Source organism: Pygocentrus nattereri, chromosome 21 (assembly GCF_015220715.1).
Source record: "Pygocentrus nattereri isolate fPygNat1 chromosome 21, fPygNat1.pri, whole genome shotgun sequence".
In the NCBI taxonomy this organism is placed as follows: domain Eukaryota; kingdom Metazoa; phylum Chordata; class Actinopteri; order Characiformes; family Serrasalmidae; genus Pygocentrus; species Pygocentrus nattereri.
The window spans coordinates 22,777,355-22,805,048 of NC_051231.1; the positions used below are offsets into that span (position 1 = coordinate 22,777,355).

At 39.6% G+C, this 27,694-nt stretch overlaps 1 protein-coding gene across 4 annotated transcripts in view; it reads left to right on the forward strand.

The window, feature by feature from the left end:
* srgap2 (SLIT-ROBO Rho GTPase activating protein 2) overlaps positions 1-27,293 on the forward strand; it is a 135,182-nt gene extending 107,889 nt beyond the window's left edge. For 3 of the 4 annotated variants that reach the window (XM_017694733.2, XM_017694734.2, XM_017694737.2), the window contains 13 exons: positions 1,724-1,808; positions 5,526-5,553; positions 5,969-5,999; positions 7,579-7,639; positions 8,933-9,010; positions 9,222-9,356; positions 10,476-10,581; positions 12,743-12,967; positions 17,622-17,701; positions 18,589-18,787; positions 19,855-20,001; positions 20,186-20,504; positions 22,983-27,293. In XM_017694733.2, the coding sequence (XP_017550222.1) occupies positions 1,724-1,808; positions 5,526-5,553; positions 5,969-5,999; positions 7,579-7,639; positions 8,933-9,010; positions 9,222-9,356; positions 10,476-10,581; positions 12,743-12,967; positions 17,622-17,701; positions 18,589-18,787; positions 19,855-20,001; positions 20,186-20,504; positions 22,983-23,453 (1,965 nt within the window). In that variant the 3' untranslated portion in view covers positions 23,454-27,293. The remainder of the gene's footprint in view (positions 1-1,723; positions 1,809-5,525; positions 5,554-5,968; positions 6,000-7,578; positions 7,640-8,932; positions 9,011-9,221; positions 9,357-10,475; positions 10,582-12,742; positions 12,968-17,621; positions 17,702-18,588; positions 18,788-19,854; positions 20,002-20,185; positions 20,505-22,982) is intronic. The other variant, XM_017694736.2, reaches the window with a different exon arrangement.
* Positions 27,294-27,694: the final 401 nt, after the last annotated feature.

Sequence of the window (27,694 nt, forward strand, 5' to 3'; positions counted from 1 at the left end):
TTATTGTTGATGGGTTTGGTTTTTATAGCCTACACAGATGATGAGCAAGAGCTTTTTACAATAAGTAATTGGAGCTCACATACAAACAAACTTGATGTCCGTCATTATCAGTCTTTTTCAAAACTGGATTGATGTATTTATACCACTGTCACACAAAACCGGTCTTGCTTCATGTCCCTGTCTGTGGAACCAGTGACAGTGTAGTGAATCAATAAGAGCAAAAGAGCCCATCGATTAGCCAGAGTAGGTTTTTTTTCTTTTTTCTTTTTTTTGATATATATTTTCTACTCCTCTGTTTTCACCGCATTATGTTTTGAGCCATCTTTTTCATTTTCACTTTCTGTTTTTTACTCCATCTTTCTTTTCCATTTGCATCTGGACAAGCCTATTTTTTCATGGGGAAATTTCATGGGCATTTTCAAAAATAACCAAAGAGTTTCGAAGCTGATACACTTTGGCCTACAGAGATTTTTTCCCCATACATTACTGTGGCTTGATTTGTGAAGTCATTACACTGTTGAAATAAGACACAAGCCAATATGGCTGCATGTTCAGTTGGCATCATATGATTTCTTCCCTCACAGATTACTTTAGTATATATTTGTGACTGTATAAAAATCCAGCTGGTATGGTGGTTTGTTAGAAGGGGATAAATTGTGAAACATTATAACCAGCAGGCACCAGGCAATAGGCAATGTTGCCCCTGCTAAAAGACACCATTAAGTAAGTAATAGACACAAGCAGGTCTTACACTGGAAAAACAGTATCTTGTCAAGTGAAATTATCTTAGTTCTAGTCAATAGTCTAATATTTCTTATTTTGAAATGGTTGTGCACAATTATTAATTTATTTCTATACATGTTTTGCCTGTTTTAAGTAACTTTATTTAGCTTGTTTCAAGCAACATCGTCTGCCAATATAGTGAGAGAATTTTACTTAAATAATCTTAACAGAGGAAATATTGGATGTATCAACTAGATTAAAGATAATTTTACCTGACATATACTGATACTATTTTTTTTTGCAGTGTATCAGTTTAAAAACCCCTTCAACTCATCTTTATTCAGTTATTAGTCTTAAGTAAAGCCCATGTATATATACATTTTTCCTGTGATTTTTCTAAAACAGTTCCCTATATCAGATTTAAACAAATATATAAATAAGTAATAGCAACAAACCACCTTCAGCTAAAATGGGAAAAAAGCTAAACTGACAACATGAAAACACCATGCTTTTAGTGTTAGTGTATTGTTGCATGTCCTGGCAGCCTTGGCCTGCACTGCTGTGTTGTTATGGAGCTGTGCGTTTGATGCATGATGGGTAACATTGTAAGCATCTGTCCAGCTGTCTGACACTTTTACTCCCTCATTCCTTCTCTCTCTCCCTCATTCCCTTATTCCCTCCTCTCCACATCTCTCTCCCCTTCTTTGTCCTGTCAGAGCTGTTGCCAGTCCCATAGAGGAATGAGCTGTCAGATCCTGCAATGCCCTCAGCCTTCAGCTCAGGCGGCTGATGTTTACATCAGCCAGAGTCTGATACACTGAGAGATGTCCACAATACTAAAGGCTACAGGGCAGAGGAAAAGATTAGATAATGAAGAAAAACTAGGCTGTAAGATGAAGATGAAGACTAATACTGGATGTGGGCGAAGATAGAGGGTGCTGAAATGTCAGTGTATCTTGGAAGAGGGCAAGCGGATGACGGTTGGTTTTCTTTGTTTCAGAAATTGAAGGAGTTCCTGGAGGGCAGGAATCTCATCACCAAACTGCAAGCCAAGCATGACCTGATCCAGAAGACCCTGGGAGAGAGTGAGTGATCTAACTGCATGTTTATGTGTGTTGTAGCTGTACAACATTTTGTTTATTAGTCATTATCACAGTATTTATCATTGCAAAATATAGAAAAAGCCATGCAAATAATCCTCTAACAAGTCATTAAAAGATTTAATTCTTTGCTTTGGGCATCCTGACCAACCTAAACTGTTCCAGGTGAGCTTTTGGATAATCGAGGCATTCATGTTATCCAATAAATTAGGGCTGACCTGAATAATTTGAGTATTTATTTGGTATGCTGGTATTCATCTTTTATCAAGCCACAAAACTGTAGCATAAACGACATCAAATTTCATTAGCAAAGGCTTTTAGAAGAGTTAATATTAATATATGGCAGGCATCCACATTACCTCACCTCAGAGTGCAGCAAATCGCATCATTTGAAGCTAAAAAGCAAAATCCATACTGCCTCTCACACTCAGCTGATTAATCACCACAAAAAAGAGGGAATTAACAGAAACCAAAAAAGAATTCTATGAAGCTCTGCCCCAGGCGCCACAATGATTGTTACTGAAGGTTTTTTTAATTTCTGCTGTTTATTTCAGTTTGAAACATTTGGCAATTGAGAGCTGACCATCATATCTGACCATACAGAGTTCACAGCTCACAGCCGTGTCAGTCAGTGTTTACATTTTAGATCATATTGGCTGATATTTATTGGTTATCTGAAATTTTAACTCCATAAAATTGGTATTGGTAAATACATTTTCAGTTGTCTGCTCCTAATCAAGAGTATGTAGCAGTGTGGTATTTTGTCCATATTGTGAGTTTTGTGTGTTTCTCTGGCGAGTGAGAGAACAGTACTGATAACATCAGTCAGATTAAGGGTGAAACAGTGAAGCTCTGTTGAAGTCCAGTGCTGCTGTGCATCTGCTGGCGGAACATGACTGGGTCATCAGCCTACGCACTCACTTCCCCCGCAGGCCTGAGTAATGAAGGTCAAAGGTGCAGCATCATACACAGACTGCTTAGAGAGAGACGGGAGATGGGACAGGGAAGCAGAGTGTGTGTATGTGCATTTGTAAAGAAGTGATTGAGGAAGTTAATGGCGAAGAGGGTAGGATTATGCAATATGAACAATGTACTATACTGCAAATTTATTGCAAGATATTTGCAAAGTGGTAAACACCCCCCCTGCCCCGACCCCTTCCACTCGCTACCCTCCACACTACCTTTACGTGAATGAAGAATATAGCCTGCATTGTTTGGACAGACTGAGGAAATGAGATGAGATGGAGCAGATCAGGAAAAAACTGCTATGATTTGAAAAATCAGAAAATGATTACATTGAAAAAAAAAGTAAAAGGTATTTTGAAATAATGTCACAAAAAAGTCAAAATTGAAGATACAAGGTGAATTCGATTCAGTTCAGACAACAGTGATATATATATATATATATATATATATGTGTGTGTGTGTGTGTGTGTGTGTCTATGTATGTGTGTGTGTGTGTGTGTGTGTGTGTGTCTATGTATGTGTGTTTATATATATATTGCAATTCCAATCAACAATCTATAATTTCATTTATCAGCCTTTGAAGGAGGTGAAAGAGACAGAGGAATAGCTGAGGTGCTTTGTGGGAGATTTCCTGTTCTGTATTTCTGCCTTTCTTTCCTGCCTCCCACTCTCATTCTTACAGTCTGACAGAGCCAGCAGCAGACTAGAGGGAAGCAAAGGAGATAACGAGGAATAGCACACATGGAAAAACCATCCCTGCTGTTTTCCTCTGGTTGGCTCTATGCAGTTCAGAACACTGTATTGTTTGTGGCTGCACAAATAAAGATGGTAATGGTGGTCATTATGTTAGAGCTGGACTGCAGGTCACTTTGGATCATTTACGTCCTGCAGCTGCCAGAGAATCAGCAGGCGCTGCTTTAATTGATACAGCTTGTCAGAGGAGGGAAGCAGTTTTATGTTTAGGTGGCTCTAATTCCTTCTCTTGATGTTGGTTGGTGTGTGTTAATGCGTCCTGTGTTTGTGTGTTATGGTCATATTCTAATTTAAGAGGAATCCGCTCACTGTGGCGTCACTGAATTGTTTCCTCACTATGTAAAAGGTTGGCAGGGGAGTGTGTATGCACACGTGTGTGTGTGTGTGTGTGTGTGTGTGTGTGTGTGTGTGTGTGTGTGTGTGTGTGAGTGTGTGTTGGGATGTGTGTGTTTGGTTAGCAGATGTAGTGCAGTTTGGGAGGGGGTAAGAGTGAGGATGTGTGTGCCCTCATGTCTCCATGCAGATGTGTATTTTGTATGTGTGTAGGAGGTTAGGGTGGCTTTAGTGGTTATGACACCACCCCCCAATCCCCTCAATACAGAAGGGGAGAGGAAAGGGGCACAAATTCCTCTGCCTCACTTTTCTCTCCAGCTGTGGTCATATCCTCCTGCATCCAGGCTGCTGTTCTTTTATTATATTAGATTTGAAATGTCTTTGTGGTCTTGTTTTTATCTGCCTTAGCAAAACATTTATGTACAGTACTATGCAAAGGTCAGAGACCACCCATTCATTTATGTCATTTTTTCAGTGGGAGAAAAATAGCAGAAACATATATTCAACAGAAAATTACAGAGAAGCCTTGACAACTAAATATAATATCACCATGTTTGGTATTTAGTGTGTCCACTCTTTACCTTCATTAAAGCTTCTGTTCTTGTCGAGAGGCTTGCTATTAGTTTTGCTTGCTCTTAATTTAAATCTGCTTCTTTGAAAACGCCTCCAAAGTTCAGCTTTAGAAGTCGGTTGCATTTTTACTTCACTCAGTCAGAGCTTCTTGACCGCTCCAAACCATTTTAGACCCATAGATTGAATTGCCTTCTCACGGTGGAGGAAAAGAGAGAAACACCTTTGAAATTTTTCAGATCTGAAACAAGAGAAGAGCTTAATTCCTCCCCCCTTTCTCTCTCTCGCTCTCTCTTTCTCGCTCTCTCTCCCTCTCCCCCCCCCCCCTCTCTCTCTCTCCCTCTCCCTCTCTTTCTCTCTCTATCCCTCTCTCTCTCCCTCTCCCAAAGAGTTTATTTGATGGGGGCAGTTTTGGTGGTCTGTCAGGTCTTGCATGTTTGTTAGGAATCTCTTTTTCTCTTTATCTTTTCATATTTTTTTTAACTTCAGCATGAAAACTGTTTTCATTTATTTTTTTTGTCCTCCCTTATGCAGGTGAATTATTTTGCATCTAATCTGCTCAGAAAAATCTCTTTTCACCTTTGAAGATGCACGTGAGAAATTTAAAGGCAGGTTAAGGTGTAATTGGGTAGTTGATTCTGTAAATTTTAATGTCTATTTAAATGAGAACTTATGTCAGTGACACCTCAGGGGAGAGTTAACGGTGCTCAAAAAAAAAAAGCACAAGTAAAGCACTGACACATTTAATTTAATACTTAATGTTGAAGGCTTTTCTGTTGGTTTCTGTTAAATATGTTTTGCTGCTCATTTCCTGATGCTGAAAAACGAATAACTTTTGTCTGTTAATGTCCATTAATGCCCAAATTGCCTTTCTGGCCTCTGACTTCTGCGTAGTATTATACTGCTGAGCACATTTGGAGGAGAACTACGTGTTACACCAACTAACTGATGTCCATGTTGGCTACCTGTTGTAATTTTCCTGAAAAGCACTTTCTAAACCTTTGTTTGAAAGATGCTAAATGTATACAAATGTAATCATTATTTTTATAGTTAATACAATATCTCTTTCTTTTCCTTCAGGTCAGAAAACTGACTATTGCCTTGCCAGGTATGTATTGTGGAAGCAGACTAATGAAGCGTAGTACTAGCACAATAGGAGCCAGATGTTTCAAGACCTGTTCTGTGGATGGATATCTCGTCTAGACATAATCATGATTTATTCAAAGCAGCTTACTTATTTATTGAGGCTGGAGATGTTTGACTAGTGCAAAGGCTAGTAGGGAAATAGGACAAGGGCTCAGAATTTTTTCCTTATATTACTACTATTATTATTTTTGTCAGTGGGTAGGTTGTAAAAACAGGGCCCTCCTCTGGAGAGTAATTTGTAACACTCTAATGGCTGCAGGCTGAGTGTGGATGCTGGACTGCATATGGCAAAATAGATACAGTTTTGGGGTGAAAATGATAGTCATCATGTAATGATGGTTTGCTTTTTGCTCTCGTTCTTTTTTCATGAACATCAGTGGACGGAGGAACTCGACTGTGCGGAAACAGGTAATTTCCATCTCCCTGTGGGATTGTGCTATTGTATGTGTTTGCTACACCAATTACGTGCCCCACTGTGCCCACCTGGTTTGCTTTTTTTTTTTTTACAGCTCCCATCTCTTATTAGTATCTTAGAACACGTGAAATCCTCCCCTTACCATTCCCTTTTACACAGACTCTGGGTGTAGTATCAAAAGCTTGTTACCATGCAAACAGTCCTTAGAGACCCATTCACTAGTGTGATTCTAAGGGGAGCTGAGGTGTTAAGCACTCTCTGTGTCCATGCCCAGCTCCTTCCCCACCTTCTTTTTTCCTGGCACTGCCTCCCTGTAATCTTCGCCTGGGTCTGCAGGATAAATTTAACATGTCTCCTTTTTCCACCTAAAACTCGCCTCTCCATCGCAGACATTCTGGCCCACAGTGGAGAGAGGATGAACAAAAAAATGTCTAAAATCCTCCATTTGCACTTTTCATATTAAACTGTACAGTGTTCCTGTCGCCACCTAGTGAGGAGATGAAAGCATTGCACTATAGCCCTAATTTGGTTTAATTGCATTTGCTAATGTAATTTTTTGTTTTGTATTTTTGCAAAGGACAATAAGACAGGGCTGACCATTGATAAACTATACATAGCATTTTAAATGGCCGCTTTTTAAAAAATAACAGTTTGAAGTAATATGTAAACAAAGCATGCCAGTCCATACAATCCATATATAGAAGCTATGCAGCCCATTTTGAATTCACAGTTTTTGTGATGTCACCATTTAGCCCCGCCCAATCATATTGAAGTTTTAAGATGTAAGTTGTACAATACGGGACAGCCAGTCACAACAGAGGTCATTTATCTTATACTACCGTTAAAGCCATAGTAACAAAAAACATTTAATTCTAAAGAATAGACCACAAAACCTCGAAGGAAAAAATAGAGTACAATAAAAATGTAAGATATGTGCCCTTTAAAGGTTCCAAATTTCCATGTGGGAAATAAAAGGCATATAAAGGTGCATATAAAAGGGTGTGTCCATCAGGCTTTGTTTCTACTTAATAAGAGAGACCAGTACAAGTACATGCATTAGCATACAGATGATCAACTATAGATTATCAGTTTATCAAGAAGGCATGTTTTCTCAAACATTTAATCGAGTTTAATGAATTAATCATGACAGCCCTCGCATGAATGTGCATATTGGCGTGATCCCCACCCAGCTGAATACAGCTCCTGCACCATGGCCCAAATTCCGCCTCACTCAGCCATTTCCGTTTCACCCAAACAAACAAAAGAAAGCGGTGAAAGAAGCTGTCTCCTAGCAACCACCGTGTTCCATAGCCCCTCTTTCCCCCATGGCTCTCAGTGCGCTGGGCTTTTTTTTCCCCTCCTCCTGTCTCGAGCCTCCATCCCTTCGCAAATATTATTACTTGTACAATCCCCAGCGCTTGAACAAGGACCCTTGTTCATAAAGATTTATCTAAACATCCTGAGATTTCACTCCCCACCCATCATCCTGACCACCCCTGTTTTTCTTATTTATTTATTTATTTTTCTTTTCTTTTGACTGTTTCTACTTTTTTCCCTCTTTTACTCTGGTAGGACTCCAGCCAAGTCATTCCGCTGATGGTAGAGAGCTGTATTCGCTTCATCAGCCGACATGGTAATCTCAGTCTTTCTCTCTCTCTCTCTCTCTCTCTCGCTCTCTCTCTCTCTCCAGCTCTTTGCCATAAACACTACAGCTCTTGACTCTCCGCTTGCCCAAGTGAATGAAATGTTCTGTTCAGTTCATTAATCAGCGTGTCAACTCTATTTGTTAACAGAACTGCTTCATATTATAGCCCATAAATTTTATTTATGAATTGTAGTATAGTCAAAACGCTAAGGACCAGTTTCAGACTATAACAAATTGCTGGTTTTGATTAACCTTTGGCACCCTAATGTAGTCCAAAACTAAGCTTAATCCATGTCTGGGAAACAAGGCTTGAACTGAGATTTTAATGAATATCTACCTAATTATTCTAGTACCTCTTGAGCTAATAAGTTTTATGACTGCTAACCCTACCAGGACTTTATGTCAAACTGTTATCTTGGACTGGAGATAAACCTATCTGGTAGGTTTATGTCAGATCCTGTTTGAGTCCGCACAATGTCTGCTAGGTCTTACAGAGAATTTTAGTTATAGTTATTTATATCAAAGACCTTCTTCTGTATGAACGGAGTGCTTTTATTTATTCTCACTTGTAAAATTTTGTAATAATTTCACTGTCCTCTGCAGCCTGGAGGAGGGTGGATTCCCCTTTATAACAGAAATGAGAAAAGCACCATGCAAATAAAACATACGTGAATTAGGTGCCCATTTCATGGAAAACCAAATTTCCTTGCTTAATTATTTTTACTTTTTATTATTTTTTTAATATAGGAGTTGTAATATATATAAAACGTTTCAAAACAATCCTAAAGTTTCCCCAGTCTTTACGGTCCTTATCTGGAAACTAAGCTCCAAAAGCACCCTGTTTTGAGTTCACTGTTTCTGAGATGTCAAAAGCACCAACTTATTTACATATATCCACTTATTGAGCATTCAGCAGTCCAGCTCCGCCCATTCATGCTGAAATATCTAAGTGTGTTTCACAAGGAATGTTTTCTGAATGAGGCACAATCCAGGGGCAGCCAATCAGAATAGTGTCATATACCTTAGGCACAATAATAAAAACAGCCTGTTTAATTCTATAGGGTAAAGAGAGGTTGGAAAATGGTCACATAAAAAGGAATTATTTTTGATATATAAATGTTATGAGTGGATCTAAAAGGAAAAGAGGAAATACAAGAGAAATCTAGGATCTGGGCCCTTTTAACAAAAACATAAAGAGCCAAGTGAAGTAAATGAATGTGCTGCTGTTTTCAGTTTTTCTTGATCGAATGGAAAATTAACATTGAGTCCACTTGTCTACAGGCCTGCATCATGAGGGCATCTTCAGGGTGTCTGGCTCACAAGTGGAGGTCAATGACATTAAGAATGCCTTTGAGAGGGGTAAGATAACCTAATCTAATACATTTCCATCTTCTAAATGTTTTATTTTCAGTACCTCTCTGCACTGAGAAATGAATGATGCACTGTTCAATTGCCAAAATGAACATCAGCATTTTTACTCTGCTGCCTTTTTTGCTGCCTTTTCTCCCCTCCTCTGTTTTACTCTGTCTTTCTCTCTTTCTCTTTCTTTCTGCATGTCTTTCTCTCACAGGTGAGGATCCCTTGGCTGGAGATCAGAATGATCATGACATGGATTCCATCGCTGGTGTCCTCAAACTCTACTTCAGAGGCCTGGAGAACGCCCTCTTCCCAAAGGAAGTCTTCCATGACCTCATGTCCTGTGTCTGTGAGTGTGCACTACACCTACCTTACCATTTCAGCCTGCACAATACAGTCTTAATCCGGAGTCATCAGTTCCAACACAGTTCGGCAGTTTCTCTGTAAGTAGTTGAGTGGAGTAATCTCCAAACCGTGCTGGAACTCATGGCCCCTGCTCTGTGTGCACTACTGTACCTTATTGAATTGAAGTTCCAAGTATTCTATTCACATTTCTTATTTCCATGTCATGGGGAAAATCCAATTGTCGCTTGTTTTGTTTTTTTTCAATAAACATTTTTTGATATATTAAAATATTGTTATGCTATTTTCACATGTTGGCAGTAGATGGACAGTGGTGAAGTGGACATTTCATTATTTTCAGTGAGCTGCGATGGAAGATTTGCAGTGGCACTAGAATTAATTAGATGTTGGCCATGGATGCCAAATGTCTCACTAATGAGGTCCAGGCCAACCCAATATTAGAGCACACAGCATCCTCATAACTTTTTTCCACCTTAAATAAATAATATACAGTTGTATAGTAATAATAATGCATGGCCTTGCCTTATTAACGTGTGGAAATGAGAATCCTAATGCGTGGCAATGACTTAGTAAGGCATGGGAATGAGATAATTAAGTTGTTGCCATGACTTAGTAAGGCGTAGGAAAGAGATCAATGCCTTACTAAGCCGTGGCCACGTGTTAGTATCTTATTCCAATGCCTTACTGAGTTATGGCCAAGACTTACAAGATTATCATGATTATCAAGGTTATCTTGTTCCCATGACTTACTAAGTTGTGGCCACACCTTATTTCTGTTTGTCACCAGAGGGGCCCTGTACGCTATGATTTATTTATTTATTTTATTTTAATTTTTTTTGTGAGGCATGATACACGATACAGAGCAGCCAATCAGAAAATAATTAATTTATGTGTATCGCTCTTCATGGCATAGTAACAAAAACAACCTTTTTCAGGGCTAAAGAGGCAAGAGAGTAAATGAAAAAAGATGTAATGTAATGAATGTTATGCAAAACATCCTAACTGGAGGGGAAAATTACAAGAAAATGTATGATATGGGCCCTTTTAATACTCAATAGATTTGTATTTGTGTATGCCATATATGTCCTTCTATATGTTCCTGCAGCCATGGAGAACCTCCAGGAGAGAGCCGCTCATATCCGCAAGGTCCTGCTGACTCTCCCCAGTAGCACGCTGGTCATCATGAGATACCTGTTTGCTTTCCTCAACCAGTGAGTATTGATTTAGGACCAGTTCTTTATTTGAATACCTGAATGATGAATGTTATGTAGACTAAATGTGGAGCGGTATTACTCTCAGATACTCAATACATATGGGCCAAATTCAAAAAGCTGTGAGTGCTATAGAACGATTTGGCCAGTCAAGCCACCATTCATGTCTGCTGTTTATCTATGATTTAGAGGTGAAACCAGAGCTCAGTTCCAGTGGGACTGTTAAATTCAGTGAGCTTTTCCTGGTAGACCACGGCTAAATCTTAGCCTCACTTTTAAACAGTAAATGTATGTGCCTTCTAAGCTTACCATTTTACAAGACTGTTTTAATATAAAGTTTACTACAGCCTTTCTCGAAGAAACGGAACCCAGGTCGGAGTTTTAGGAGCCAACACCAGCTCTTTGTAATGTTTCCAATCCCCAGTCCCTGCTTTTCTGCTTTTCGGGGTGTTTTTTTCTGCTTTCCTCGTCTCTGTGGTCCTTTTGAAAGACCCTCCAGACCACAACATGGTTTTGCTTTTCCCCTGCTGATGGTGTGTTCGTGTGCACAAGTGTGTATGATTCCCCCATTTGACAGAAGGCCTTCCAGCCTGGATTTTAAAGCCAGAGAGAGAGGGACAGAGGTATGGTGTTGCCATCAGGTTGCCATTAATGTTCCCATGTCAGTCGTCTGTTAAGTCCCTGCTGAATGACTCTTCTGTTCAGTCCAGGCCGATAGATCTTTCCACTGCTGTAAAAGTCCAGAGAGGTGCCAGAATGAGTTTCTCAAGTATTATCTATCCCTGTCTGTTTCTGCTTTTCTTTACTCTGGACTACACCATTGCTTATTGGTAATGGTGGTTTGTGCCTTTGCACTACTGATATCGCATAAGTCTGCAGTATGCAAATGAAGCTTGTCATATTGTGTGCGTTATACCATCGTACGATCACACTCACTAGCAATTGCAAATTGATGATATTGATGTGGGTATGGGCTGCATAGGGCTAAAAAGTAGGCAACAGATATGGACACCTCCATGAAAGCGACTATTGTTAGAAACAAGCTGGCCAGTTAACATTAGTCATATGAGTGATATGAGTGATCAGTGCTATATATTCCCTTTCAAATAGCAAACCTAATGTCAGTGTTATAGATTTAACCAACTAGAATATCAGTATGTTGACTGAACTTGAGCAAATACTACTTTGATTTTCTTTAAAAGTAAAGAACTGGTACTTTATAACTTGAACTCAATGAGTCGAGAACACAATACCAAATTTACAAGTAGAAATTCCAAGTCATGGGGGCATTTTATTTTTTGTTTTCTGGTTAGAGGTCGAAAAATTGCTCCTTGCGCAGTATAAATCTAGGTACATTTCAGCTTGTTTTTCAAATATCACAGTATTTGTTGCAATTAACACCAAGTGCATGTGGCTTAACTGCAAAATGTGCCCTACTGTGGGATAAGAAAAAGAATGCAAGAGCAATCAAACAGAGGGATTGAGGGTAACTGGAGCCACAGGCACAGTTGTGGCTAGATGTTTGTAATAGACTGTTCCCATAAATCTAGTTTGGGGCTCCTCCATGTGGAAACTGTGACCTCTCTGCCCCTGTATCTTTGCCCTGGGGTTTACCCTCCACCCTGCCGCCTGTCTCTCATAGCTTCTCTGAAATGCTGGCTGACTCATGGACTTATCACAGATCTCTGTAACTCTATCATGTACTGAGGGATAGAAAGAGAAGGGGTAAAAGAGTGTAATTTCCCCAAGGACAGCCACACATACTAGGCTGTTTCATCCTAAACCCAAATGAACTCCCACAGAAAATTTCTAGTGGATGAAAGTGGGTGTGAATTCTAGGTCCTGCATTGCTTTGTGCAATATTTGGGCTGTTAACAGTGTCATGTGGATGATAAGTCATGCATCTTTCCTAACAAATGACTGATATTGCCTCTGATGTCTTTATTGTTGAGCGTATTTTTTTATCTTTATTGAGCCATCTCAGTTTTTGTATTTCTTAATGTAATATAAACTGTAAAATAAATCACAGGAAGTCAAATCAGAATGGAATATAAGTGCATTATGCAAATGCTAATGTACTCAAAGAATTATACTGCATGCTGTTGAACTCTTGATAAACTCTGTCTGTCTGTCCCTCCATCTTTCTGTCTATCTTCTGCAGTCTGTCCCAGTACAGTGAGGACAACATGATGGACCCCTATAACCTGGCTATCTGCTTTGGTCCTACGCTCATGTCGGTCCCCGAGGGCCATGACCAGGTCTCCTGCCAGGCCCATGTCAACGAGCTGATCAAGACTATCATCATCCACCATGATATCATCTTTCCTGGACCCCGTGAGCTAGAGGGACCCATCTATGAACGTGGAGGAGCTGCAGAAGAATACTGGTGAGTATTTCAGGATCAGATAGACAGACATTATAGGCTGAATTCATTTTTACTGGAATTCAGGCCCTTACCAGAAAGATCTGTGATATTAATCCATTACAGTTCTGGATGTTTTTACAGCTCTGAAGTAATAATTCCAAAGTAAACTGCCTTCTCTAATTTGCTGAATTCAGTGATAGTAGTCCTGTTCCAGTCTACTTCACAGTAACATAATAGCAAAGCCTGCTACCATACACAGCCATGGGATAAGCATCTGTCGCATAGTGCTGATGTGAATATCCAGGCTGTGATGTTTAAGAAATAAGTTTCTACTTACTTTCAGAGATACTTTATTCCTCACAAATTACGCATTCAGTAAAAAGCCAAATTACATTACAAAACTGCCTCTGGTAAAACAAAACCAGCTCGATTTGTACTTAAGATCTTTCCTTAATAGTCTTTGTTGAACTGATATCTGTGAGCACTTAAACAAGCTGCTATTTCATTGTGTGCTGTAAACATCCTGTCGTCACATGTTCATTCAGGAGTGCTCTGTGGGTGTTTTTAATGAAACTCATATGATCTAACAAAAGTAAGTAATGTCTGCCAAAAATAGCACAGGCCAGTTTTTAACCAGTGCATGTTTAGAGTTCACCAAAGCAAAGCATTTCACAGTTAAGTGTATTCTCAATATGGCATTTTGTCTATAACATGCAGCCCAGCTACTGTTTTCTTAGGACTGGTCCTGAAAGCGTTGTCTCAAATGCTTAATGTACTGTGGATATGAACAACACTATTTGAGTTGGCTTTAGCATGTGGCTTAGCTTGATATAATTTAAAACAGGACAGGCTGACTTAGTAATTGAATGGGTTTTAAAGATGAATGAGTAAAAGTATCACAGTATGATGCCCCTGAGCCTTAAAGAAAGCCATGTCCATTTAAAGTTTATCTCAGACACTTATCTTGCAAACACTAGTGGACATTTTAGTGGTCAGAAGCCCAGATGTAGCTATGATCCTCAGTGTGTCTGTTTTCTCCCTTGCACTAAATCCGCTTGCTTAGACATTTCAGTGATGGAGACCAGAACTGCATCTGCTGGCTGGCTTCATTATTATTATTTAGGAGTGTCATTTAATAAGGTCAGCCTTACAACTGAAGGCCAAGTGCTAAGAGAACAGACCCCAACTGCTTTTTAATGGCTGTTAGTGAGCTGTGTGAGAAACTGGACTCGAAGTGCTGACTCATGATTGCAAGTGCAGGACAGCATGTGGAAGATCTGTTTAAGATGCTTATGCAGAGCATTGGAGACACACGTTTACAGTGGTATATAAGACCACAAAAAGCATATAGCCATGCTTTAAATGATATGTGGCATTTGAAAATCCTACAAAGTGGCTTACAATTAGAATTACTGTATTGTTATGATGCCTAATGCTTTATATTGCAAAGATTTACTAACAGGAAATATTAAATTTTCGGCTTGTAATGTCATATTTTCAAACACATATTCTGTATGGAATGTTAGATTGTCTACTGCAACTGTTTGTTGGTCTTATTTGCATATTATACATATTTTAAATATTTAATATAGTTAAATATCTCAATAATAATTTATAGAAAAAGGAAATAACTGTTTCTGCATAAGTCAACAAATGATCATAACACAGTACAGGGATGTAAGTTTTGGCAAATTCTCTTAACCTGACCGTTACTAGTCAGTGATTAATTGCTGACAAACAAACGACCCATATAAACAAACACAGCACTGCATTTTATATAAACCAAGGTTTTAGGCTTTATTGAATGATAACATCGGCTAACACAACTGAGGTGAAAGTAATGTATCTACTTACATTTCTTACTTACATTGCCATCCCATGTGAGATATAAACCAGTACCTCATGTGCAGTACTCCATGTGAATTTCAGGCAAAATATCCTTACGTTGTAAATATCTTAGCTTTTAATTTATTTATAATTCTTTATTTTGTTATTCTTTGTGAAGGATAGTTTATATTTTTTATCTTATATTAAAACTAAACATATAAATATATTGTCTGTATAGTAACAAGTAACAAACTGTAAAAACTTTGTTAAGTACTTAAAGTTAATTACTTGCTTGTTAATCCTCTTCCAGTTACTTCTCTTTTTTTCCTTGCTGTCCCTTTGCTGCTGTAACACAGAGAATTTTCCCGTTGTGGGACTAATAAAGGACTATATTATCTTATCCCCTATTACATTGCTGCTGTCACAACAAAACCTCATATCTCCATTTTTCAGATTTTGACAAATTTGAAAATGGCTATTGTCCTTTACATTGTGTACATTTCTTTTCATATCGACCAATGGAAATGGCTCAAAATTACTTAGAAAAGAAATCTGGTTCCATTGACTTACATTAAAAGTAAAGTATGATTTTTCTTTCTCCTGTAAGGGTATCATTTTGGAGATATGAGGTTTTGTTCCAAATATTGTTTGTTAATTATTAAGTTAACAAACATGTGTGGCCTGATCAGAGCTAACTTCAAGTTCATATACAATATCAAAATAGATTTAGTTAATTTAAATAAAGCACTGGAGTATTACACATATCAGAATGTGGAATTGTTTACCACATTGTACTATTGAAAAAGCACTTTTGTAGCTTTTGATACACTGTGGAACACATTGGATAGTTAGATACTGACTTGAAACAATTAGCTTTTGTTTGGACAGGACTCATTTGGTCTGGGCTATGAGGCCTTCAGGATAGTTGTACAGAAAAAGCTTTGAGGTGCATGCACACACAAAAAGTGCAGTTTTGTTTTGTTTTCTTTTTTTAATCCCAAAAAGTGACACACCAGTGCTGATTTCTCCAGTCAATCTACGAGATGCTGTCCCTCCTACAAAGCTGTCATGTATATGGGCTTTGCCAAGAACCATCTTGGAGCACTTTGTGGTCCCACAGACCTGATTAGCACTTCATACAGTCATCTCCATCCACCCTCACTTGTTCTCTGTCTCTCCTCTTATGAAACCCAACCTGGCATTCTGCTAAGTAAATCACATGGCACTAGAATAGAGGGATAATATGGGACAAGGTAGCAGACTGTACACCTACTCAGCCCGGCCTCTGATGACTCTCCACGGAGTCTGTAAGGAAATGATTTTTAGTGTTATGACGTTGAATGTAATGGGGGATAATGTTTTGCATGGCTGACCTATGGGAGCTCAAATGGTAAGGCTGCCTTGGAATAGTGCAGATGAGGAGCACAGCCCGGCGGGGAATCAGAAAATTGAGCCAAAGGAAATAAAATAGCAGGAAACTCCTCATATAAAAAATCCATACGATGCACTGGCTACATGTAATGCATTTTATCGTCATTTTCTATGTCTGTCAGGCCAAACAAGACATCATCTTAGGCCTAATTTGACTCCCAGACCTCAGTCTGGACAGCCCTTATTTAAATTATATGGCCTGTGAATTGCATGGACTGCAGAATTTTCAATCCTCTGTACATTGAATAGTCTCTCAGAGGGCTGGGTAGTATGGCGCTATATTATGGTAATAAATTACATTACAGTGCACTTTTCTAGTATATGATGAGTATTATCAGCATTTCTAGAATACTCAGCACTCACGTCTAGGTCTGCTACATGTATTAAGAAAAAGTGAGCTTGTAAACAACAACCAAATACATATCATTGCTGGACAAAACCAAGTAACCTTACAGGAGAAGGAAAAAACTTACTTTACTTTTAGTTAATGTAACCAGACTGTTTTCCAATTAATTTTGGGCCATTTAGTTTGGTTTATTTATCATGAAACTTATACATAGTGAGGCATTTTCACTGAGGTTTTATGGACTCATTTACATAGTCTTAACAGTTAGGCATGTTCTAATGAGTGGTTGCAAAATATTAATGTAAAAAAGAATAATGAATGTCTTCAGTACATAGAACTGCACAAACCTGGTAAACTGACCTTGAGGGGAAGGAAATAAAATGTGTGATGGTCCCTTTTAAAATATGTTTTGTCTGTAAACCGTAGAAAAATGAAATATCATCTCAAGCATTGTGAAAACGTCTTCAAGTGTCATAATCGTGTTTTTGTGGCTACTTTACATTACACCTGTGTGATGATATGAGGTGTGATATGTGATGAAATGAGGTTTGTCCATGCTGTCAGAAAAGCACAGTAGTGAAGAGTTTTCTCATTGTTCAGACCTTCCTACAGTGCTGTTCCCAGCGGCTATGTAGGAGTAGGGTCAGTTCAGAGTCACCGGCTGTAGACGGACTCAGCTTTGATGCTCTTATCTGAGTCCTGTGTCCCTTCTCATTTCAAAGCAGCAAGAACAGAAAGCTGTTTGAACCTCAGAGAGAAGGCGAGAGAGAGATGGAAAAAGTAGAATCACTGTAGGCTATAAATGCTCCACAGTAACCATCCCTCAGGAGAGCCCTGGAGTCTGTCCCAGAGGGATTTTCCTTGGCATGAAATAGATTTCCTTCTCATTCTGTTCCTCTTGCTTTGGCCAAAGCCTCGCAGATCATATTACGTGAATGAAACAGATTTACAGACATTCTCTCAGTAGGATGTTGGACTGAATGGTTGCTGATGTCCATGAGTTTCTATTTATGCCTGCTTTTAACTGAGGTTTCTCTCACTGTCTACCCATGTCTGTTGTTTCCAACACAGTGATAGTCCACACAATGAGCCCCCTCTAGTGGACGAACCAGCCCCTGACACTGTGTCAGAGATCCACAACAGTGATGATGGTGAGTGATCAGATTAGTGATGGGAGAAACAAGTCTTTGCGAACCTTTATTCCAACACCAACAATTCAGAAGTTTTTTTAACTGTTTTTCATTTAAAAGACTGTAATATCCTGGAATAAATCTTGATCTTAATTAGTCTAGAACAAAGCTACCAAAATTTGGCCCATGTGGACATTTGACTTGGTCCTCCAGCATGTTGCCTTAACCTCAGTCATTTGCTAAATAAAAGAACAAACATATTTTTGTATTATATATAGAACTCTGTAAGTTCTGGTTTACCTTTTGAAATTGTATTTTTGAAGTACTTTGGTAACAAAACATATTTGTTATAATACTTTATCACCACAAACCCCCCCCAAGCCTAGAATATTTAGGCCTTGATGTATAGGTTCAGCAGTAAAGCTTAAATATAATACTTAAATGTTCTGTTCATAACATAAAAACTAAACTTAAAATATATTTGTGATCTCTATGACCATTTACTGAATCACAGTACTTAAAACTTAAACATGTGAAATAAAGCAAATTTACCCATTTTCTGTTGCGTACATACTGTATGTATCTGTATGTATGTATCTGTTGCATGGCTTTTGACATCTGAACCAACATTTTGCAGAATTTTTCTGCAGACATTCTCCTACGTGCTTTGTTAGTGAAAATGCTTTGTCGCGCTCCAGTCTGTCCAGTAATCTGCACGGCTACTGCAACCCCAGCCTGTTGATGAGGTGTATGTGCTCTAACCTGCCTGGCTTCCTCAGCAGTAACCCTTCCTTCTCCTTGTCTCCTCATTTTTCTGTGCCCATTTCCTATTTCCTACTCTTTTCCTGCCCTGTCTTCCTTTCTGTTCCGCTCCTCCTCCAAATTCACCTCTGGAATCTGAAACACAGGCTCCTTGAACGTTTCAGAGTCGGACCCCATCGAGGCCATAGCCCGCTTTGACTACTCAGGCCGCACCAACCGTGAGCTGTCTTTTAAGAAAGGCGCCTCCCTGCTGCTGTACCACCGCGCCTCCGACGACTGGTGGGAGGGTCGGCACAACGGCACTGATGGCCTGATTCCCCATCAGTACATAGTGGTTCAGGACACGTAAGAGCTCTGGTTCAATCTGTTTCAACAGGACTGTGACTTTGGTGGAGTTTTGAATAACATTTGTTTAAAGGAAGTTACAGTGTAGAGGCAAGTGATGACAAAATCTTATTTGTTAAAAATAACATTTGTAATTAGATCCAACCAGTTAATCAACAGTTATATGTATTAATCTGTTTTAATATGTTGTTGCGAATAGACTCAGTAATGTAACTGTAGCATATATATTACGGCTGTCAAACAATTCAAATAATTAATTCCATTTATCTGTGTTCATAGCAGCTGTGACTGCATGTTCCATCCTCATACAGCTTGTGTATTCTTGTTATAATGGAGGGGAACTGCAGCTTTCCACTTTGACATTACTTTGGTTAGCTTGCTGCTCATTGATTTAGCCCACTGATCAATGTCCAGCATAGTTTGCAGAATTTGTTCCTCTAAAAGCCTTCTGTGTGAATAAGCAGGCTACAGTCATGAGTTCTATCATAGCCACACAAAGTGTAAGCACATTGGCTTCAGCCTGGACTACTATGAATGGTTCAAACAGTCCCAACTAGGAAATGTAATGAATGAATAATTCCCTTAATAATCCATTATTTAACTTTGACAACCATAATATGTTATCATTGTCAGAACAAAACCTTGAAAATGGTAACCACACTGGATTCACTTTCTTATTATGAAAGTTACTGTAAACAGGCTAGTAAAAAGTATTCTTGGACCATTTCTATTGGTCTGTTCATCATACTGAAAATGTTTTTAAATTGTCCCAAAAATAAAATGTGTTGAATGTAGCATATTGAGGGGAAAAATAAATCATAGATTATGGACTTGGCAAAATATATTTAGAAATATAAATAAATAGAAATTGTGAACTACAGTTTACAGGAAAATGCCATATTTAAGTTTGCTCTATGTAGAGGATGTGGTAACAAAACCTGTAATTTGAAATATTTGCAGACGACTGTACAAAAAAATTTACATTGCTGCATATTGTTGGCATAATGTCCTTAAGTAGTGCGTCATTGCTAAGACCATTTTGAATGTAGCTGTGTCTGTTGCCTCAGGGCGGATGGTTACACAGGCAGAGGCAGCCCCAAAACTGACCTGGAGGCATCCCATGAGAACATGGAGGAAAAAGTATCCACCAGAGGCAGTGCCAGCTCTCCCACTGGAGGCCATGTGGCAGACATCTACCTGGCCAACCTCAACAAGTAAGAGCCTCCTGTGTACTGTATGACTATTTGTATAAACTAATTTGTATTTTCAAAACATCATTGCTAGTGATTTATGAGAAAAAACATTTTATGAGTGGGATATATTACAGTTAATTAAAGTAGTCAATATAATAAAATCGCTTAATAATGCTCACTTCTTTCTCACATTTAACTGTAACAGGTTGAGGAAGCGTCCAGAGGCGACTGGTATTCGTAGATCATTCCGACCTGTGGAGCCTCCTAGCGAGGCCTCGTCTGGGGCTGTGGGGGGTCTGAGGGCCACCTCCATGCCCACAGGTGGGGTTCCCAAAGAAGGCTCGGACAAGCGGCCAGTGAGTGCTCACAGCGTCCTTAACTCCATCACTCGCCACTCCTCCCTCAAGGCCAAAGTAGATAGCCCCCAGTTCCGCAAGGCTGCCCCTGCAGGACGCTCGAAGAGCTTCAGCAACCATCGGCCAGTGGACCCTGAGGTCATCGCCCAGGTAGAGCATAGCTCACAGGTAATCGTCCAGTGACTTCTATGAATTCCATTCAGTACAGATCAGTTCAGTGCAAGTGAAGAGCACTAGGTTTTGTAGGCTTTGACAACTTGATGGTGTTATTGTCACAATGTTATTTCTGTAAGACGATGTGATCTGTGACTTAAACTGCTGCTTAATTGTGTTCACATGGTGTGAAAGAAACTACTACTGAGCCAGACGCCAATACAATCAATCATGATTGGAGCATAAGTATAAATGTTAGAGTTGGAAGGAATTTACAAATACAATATTCACTGCTAAGAAAAAAGTTAGCTTTCACACAGTGGAGCCTCAATGCACCTGACCATTTATAGACACTGCAGGAAACTTAGTGTGTGCCTAGATTGGAGCTTTTTAAAGGAACCATATTAGACTTAGTGTTATCACATATAGTTCGTTTTAAAAGAATAGAACCGAGTTCTGTTAAAGTGAACCTGGAAGGGAACTGCAAATGACCTCAGTTCTTTTTGTGTTCACAAAGTAAGTGAGCTCTAAAGAGGACTGTTTTCTTTCTGGTCCTTTGAGATCTCAGACCACAACTCCATTAGAACTCAGACCCCTTTCACAGCACTCACATTTTGCACAAGTGGGCAGGCGTTCTCTGATAAATCCGACCTATCAGGTGACGAGAAGAACCACCAGACCTGCCTGATGCTCTCCTATTGGCCCTGCTGAAACGATTGTCTGAAGCGAGATGTGGTCTTAGTTCGGTTCGTTTTTGGGGCCGTTTGGAGGGGTCATAGTTTGTTTGACATTTTCACATATGCAAAGGAAACCATGACTCAGCAGTCCACTTCAGAAGTTAAAATGGCCCAAGTGTGAAAACGTCCTTATATCCTTGTTTAAGGACTGTCTCTCTTTGTTTAACCATTTTCAAACCTCTCCTCGGGGAAGCCCAGTATTATATGTTGTTAAAAAGCAGCTCCTGATTTGATCAATAAGTGCTTCAGTAAATTGTGCTCATGATGTAACTGATGATATTAGATATATTCTTGTTACTTTTTATTGTTTTGATGTTTATTTGAATTTTGAATATGACTTTATTCTAATGTACATTGTGATAAACTCACTGCTGAGGTAAATTGTTTAAAAATTTGCTTAGATGCCTAAAACTATTGCACAGTACTGTAGGTTTTCTTACAGCAGTTAGACCACATGAAAACCCAGGTCAGAAGTGGAAATTTGCAGAAGGTTTGGAATGATCTGGGCAGTATCTGCTAATGCTAGACTACTGTGGTAACATTTACCACAGACATTCACAGCATTTCTGAATTAGAATTAATTCAGGAGTCTGGATTAATGCAGAAAGTGGAGGCTTGTGCTGGATTTAAAGTCTTATTTATCATTGAAGTCTAAAAAAAAGGCTTAAAAAAGGCTAATCCTCTTATCCCCCACACCCTAGTCTGCATCCATCAACTGCAGCAAGGACTCTTTCATCTTAAATGATGAGAGTGAGAGGGCTTGTCCAGTCTTATCCAGTAGACGAGGCTCAAAATTTCAGCCAGGCCGTCACTGGCGTTTGCTTCAACAGAAGCTCAGGCAGCTATGATGTTTGGGTAATAAACTAGAAGTACAACTCAAATCCTGCTCTTTTTGAGGATACATAATAGACAGTTCCATACTTGATGTAACAAACTGTTATTGCCAGTCATGATGGACTTTCTCAGAGGTGAAAAGAGTGCACGATTCTCATTGCACTAGACTTGTGGTCAACTCTGCTGGCATATAAAGTTCATTGCTATCTCGCCCTGTGCTATCTTCCTCTTGAGAAGTGCTGAGATGGACCCCTGCTCCATGTGCTAAAGTGCCACATTTGAAGAGTAATTTCACGGCTGGTTGGAGGTGCGGGATCGATCCGGTTTGGAGTTGCAATTCATTTGGAGTGGCCTCCTGGTGGATGGAGCTTGGGGAGTTGTCTGCTTACTAGAGCAGATATTTTATATGGGATCCTTTAGGTAGACTCTTCAGACAGCAGGCTGCTGGAGCTAATGGAGTCTAGGACTGGCTATAAAGGCTAGAGTATAGGGTGTCCCTCTGAAAACACGCCACATATAGGATATTGCCTTAAGGTCACAGAGAATAGCTACAGTATTGCTGAGGTCTTTTGAAGACTGGGAAGACAACAAAGGGAGGTGCTCTTAAAGCAACAGTGGAAAGAAAATCTTTCTCTGTATATAGTCCGGTCCCCTTATGTCAGCAATGATGTGTTTATTAGTAAGCTAATAAGTAGCTTACAATTAATTGACAAATTACTTGAAGCTACAAAGTTAATTTGCTAAAAAAGTTGCTAGCCTTGTAGCTCCAGTATGAAATATAGAAGCAATCTTTAGGAACCAAATATGTATTGGCTGATTAACTACATTTGGAGTGAAAGGAAAATTGTGTACATTTGTCTGTAAGGTCCTTATATACTTATGTATCAGTACAGTTAACTTTCTCTCTCACTCTCTCTCTCAGGACATTGAGGCAACCATGAGCACAGCTCTGAGTGAGCTGCAAGAGCTGGAGAGGCAAAGTAATGTGAAGCATGCTCCTGATGTGGTGCTGGACACTCTGGAGCAGCTGAAGAGCGGCGGTGCATCTGAGCCATCCAGTCCACTTCACTCACGCCTGCTGCGAGAGGCCGACTCGCCCCAGCACCCCCTGCAGCGGAGCTCCAGCTCAGCCAGCGACGTGCCGTCTACCTTCCGACCCGGGAAGAGCCCTGCACCCAAGAGCCCTCTACCTTCTGCCTCCGGGGTCCCAGGCCTCTCCTCCTCCACCTCAACCTTTCGAGACAGCCGGCCACCGGCCACCAGGCCCAAACCTGTGGTATTCCCCAAGAGTGGCTCAGCTGGCGGTAGCCCCGCAATGGGCTCCCCCACCACCACCATTCCTCCAACCCCTCCACCCCCTCCGCCTCCCACCGACAAGTCCTGCCCAGCTTGAGCATCCACAAATGGGCTTTGCCAAAAAAGATGCTCCATTGGGTCATCTAACAGCCCATGTTTAATAACAATTCCATAAAATCTCAATGGGGGGATTTATTACTGAGCTGTTTTTACTGGACTGATTCATTATGAACAGCATAAAACCTGACAGACTCACACTGATAATGGGGTGTTTGAGTGTGTGGGTGTGAGCGAGTGTTGGCGTGAATGCTTTGTGTGTGGTCTGCATACACACACTGAAAGCCTGGAGTGTTTTTTTTTTTTGTTGTTTTTTTTTCCAGCACTGTTTAAATTGAATTCCGGCTGGGACCCCCTTTGTAATCTTGGTTTGATGGGACTGATGTGTTTTCCTTTTTTTAATGGGGAGTGGATCAGATTGCTTTGAAGAAACAATAGCTGTGAATAACAACTCTTTCTCTTTCTACTCAAGGACACTCTCTCACAACTCTCTCTCCCTCCAGAGAGCTGGACTGTTCAAGTATGCCACAAGGGAAGTAGTGAACTTTAACCTGGGTCATTCCACTATGAAACCCCATAGGATTGCAGTGGAAAATTGAACTGATGTGTATTTATATGCAGCTTCTTGATGAAGTACTGACATTGTGTCCACGTTGTCATCAGTTTAAGGGATGCTTACTTGTACCCTCTTCACATATTGTTCTGGGAGGTACTTGTACTCTTAACCGCCTCTCAGTACTGTGAAAACCCCCATTCTTCTCTATAGGAATGTCAGCATAGCTACCACTTTCTCTTGATCCGAAATATACATGTCGGTATACTTACTTAATACTGCTACGCAATATATCTTCTTGGTCACTACTCACCAGTTACAAAATATTAGTCTAGCTTGTTCACAACTAACCATTTATCACCCTTTACAACCACAGAGAACTCCTGGTATTTCATGTAGCTTGTGTGACCAGCAAAGAATCTTTCCTCTTGTATGATTCTGCCAGCTTACACTCTGTACTGTACAGCAAACCCTGCAGAATACGTAAGCAAATCACAGGTTAACTTGCGTGGTGCACATTGTAAAGCTGTGCTGGCCCTCGTACCCTTCCATTCCTACAGCAAATTCAAGCACTTCGCAATAGCCTGTCAACTATTTATGTTCACCAACAATTGCTTGTCAGTTTAAAGCAAATCAGCAAAAAGAGTGTCTTTTTTGTATACATGTAACGAGATTTACGATTTAAGAACTGGAACAAAAAGAAATTGCTAAAGTGAGGAATTGTCAAACCATTTGGTTCATTATTTTAAGACTGAAGCACAAAATGGTATAGCTCCCTCTTTCTTATTTACAGTTCTTCTAGGCCCTTTTTCGGCCTTGAGTGTGTATCATGGTAACTGTGTATCTGTAAGTATGTTTGTATGTATGTATAGTCACAAAAGCCTAATGGAGGCAAAAAAGTCAAGCTTTATGTCAGATAGGGAAAATTTCAGTCTCCTCAGAGGATTTGACTCCACGAAGAGGGATGCATGCAAAACCCCAGCCGTTTTCCTCACTATATCTGTTGTTTTCTATGAATGGGACCAGCCAAAGGACCTGCAGGTGAGCAAGCTCAAGGGAAATTGGATGGAATTCAGGATTGTATTTATGGAACCTCACGAGTCAGTGCTGATGCAGAATCGGTTTTCACACAGTGAGAACAATTGTATGTAACTTAGATCCTACATCAGCAGCTGTATTCTGGGAGATTATACTCACTGGCCACTTTATTAGAAACCCCTACCTTGCAGGTGTACACCTGATACACTTCTGCAGTGCCACTACCATGTCAGTGTCACTGCTACGTTGAGAGTGGTTCACCAAATAATATCTGGTCAACGTCTGTCCTGCGGTCTGAAAATGACCAATTATGAATGGAGTAATTCTCAAGACAGACCACATTTTTGCTCCCACCTAACTTGCAACAAATATAGCTGGAGCTTCTGGTGGTCCCTGAGATCCAGTTTGAGAACCACTGGAAGAGAGAATGACTGACCAGTTTTGTATGAACTGGACCTAGAATGTGGAGCTTTCAGTGGCCTGTGAGTGTAAGGACAAGGTAGGTGTTCCTAGCAAAGTTTGCAGGGAGTATATAAGACCCAGGCTCTTGATGAAGGCCTGAACATGTTCAGATTGGAGACTTTCAGAGGCAATAACCCACAACTGTTCTATTCACCTGCACGTTCTGCAGCAGAACCCCATTGTCTTCCACAGTGAGCTCATTCCCAGCTATCTAACCTAATTTTCTCTTTCATCATGCCAGAGAATTGCCACGGAGTGGCCAGCTCTAGTTACTCCAGTATCTGACAATCGAAAGCATTCTTGTCTCCTCGGCGTCCGTCTACAAAGCTGAGCCTCCTTCTCGTTCTGTACGGTCTGCTTATGACTTCTAAAGGAATTAGGAGTGTCTGCTATTTTCAGAGAGGCCTTAAATGTCTGTGATTTCAGAACATGCAAGGATGAGCTGGTCAGTGAAAATTGCACGTCTCTGCTTTGATGTGGTAGACTAGAACGAAAATAACCTGGGGTGTGTCTAGGTCAGGGGAAGAAAAACAAGAGCTGGCTCACTGTTTTCACCAAGCAAACAAGGCCTGTCATTAGGAGCCTTAATGCCATGAATAATGGTGAACACTGGGAAACCCTTTATTGATATCCAACCTAGAAGAGCAGGAAAGAATGAGCAGCTTACTGAAGCGTTTTTAAATGTCTGTTTGAGGAAAATAGTTTTCTCATTACTTTTCATGGAATCTTCAATGTGTTGTGTTGCAATTCTTGAACGTCTTAACAGGTGGTTATTTTTATTCCTGTGAGCTATGATCGGACGTTTTTGTGTTGTTCCTAATACCTCATAAGGCAACTGGAAACCGAGTTGTGTTGGGGGAGATTTTGTTTTGTTTTTTTTTTTAAAAAAGGCATTAACATGCATAATGTGTCATTAACTCATGGAAAGTGCTTGGTGGTGTTCTGTTTTAAAGTGTGATGTCCTTACTACGCTGATGGCCGAAGCCTCAGTTTACACTTAATCTTTTATTTTTCCTTCCGTCTGTAATTTTAAAATCAATCATTATTATGCACTTGAATCTGCATTGTATGTTTGTGAACAGACTGAGTGAGGATTTTTCTTTTTTGAAAATCATAACTATTGTTAAATATGTATTTCCTGTCCATTTTAAAACGAAACAAGACTGTAAAATGAATTGTCTTGTCAGATATATTTATAGTTGTCCACTCGAGTATCTTATCAGAGGAACCTGTGTTCAGATGTACTTTGTATATACAATGGTGTACATTACAGAGGTACATTCTTTTTCTTTGTTTTTCCTCTTTTTTTTGGGTACAAGATTGTACAGTAATAGCAATAGTAGTTTACTCTCAAATACACCTTATATAATTCCATGTGTAGTTCTTGTAGTAAACTTTTTTTTTTAATAAACCGCTTGCTATACAAGTTTGTGGTTTCATTTTTGGAATGTGAAAATGAAAATGAATGTTACATAAAGCTTTACATACCACTAGTCTACTGAAAGGTCAAATGTGTATAGGCAGCTGCTTTAAATGTGCTTGGTATGATGAATTATATGAAGAAATGAGGTATTTACATAGAACCAGGTACTATTAAAAAAATGATGTCATTTCTGCATTATTTAATAATAATAAAAATCATTTTCTGTTGGCAGTGATATTTTACAGAATGGCCGTGCCTTTGGGTCCCCAGGGCATGAGTGGTTACTCTATGATTTTTTGGGGGGGTCATGAAAAGCATCTTAAGTTTGTCAGGAGTCAAATCACGACCCAACTGAAGACCTCAGATAATCCAGAGCAGCCAATGAGACCACCAGCAAAAAAAAAGTAAAAAGTAAAAAAAAAATAAAGTGATGGAAGTTCTCCTGGACAAATAGAGCTGCCAAAAATTGTCTAGATATGTCTGTGCAAACAGAAATGGCCTCATTTAGTAAGTTTCCATGTCCATGATTTACCTTTGCATGTTGTTTAGCAAGAAAATTAGAAGTGAGAAATGTTTGAGTTGTTTTTAACCAATTACTGTCCATTCCTGAATTTTTTGCATTTTTAGTTTGAATTCATTTCCAAAAAATAAATATCTCCAAGACAGTAACTTTGCTAAAGACATTCTTTTTAGTGTAAATTAATGCAAAGAGATTTTATTCCAAGTATTTTTGAGGTTAACAATGAAAAAAAATGAAAATAACCTTTTTTTTTGAGAGAGAGAGAGATGTTGTCTGCATGTGCCT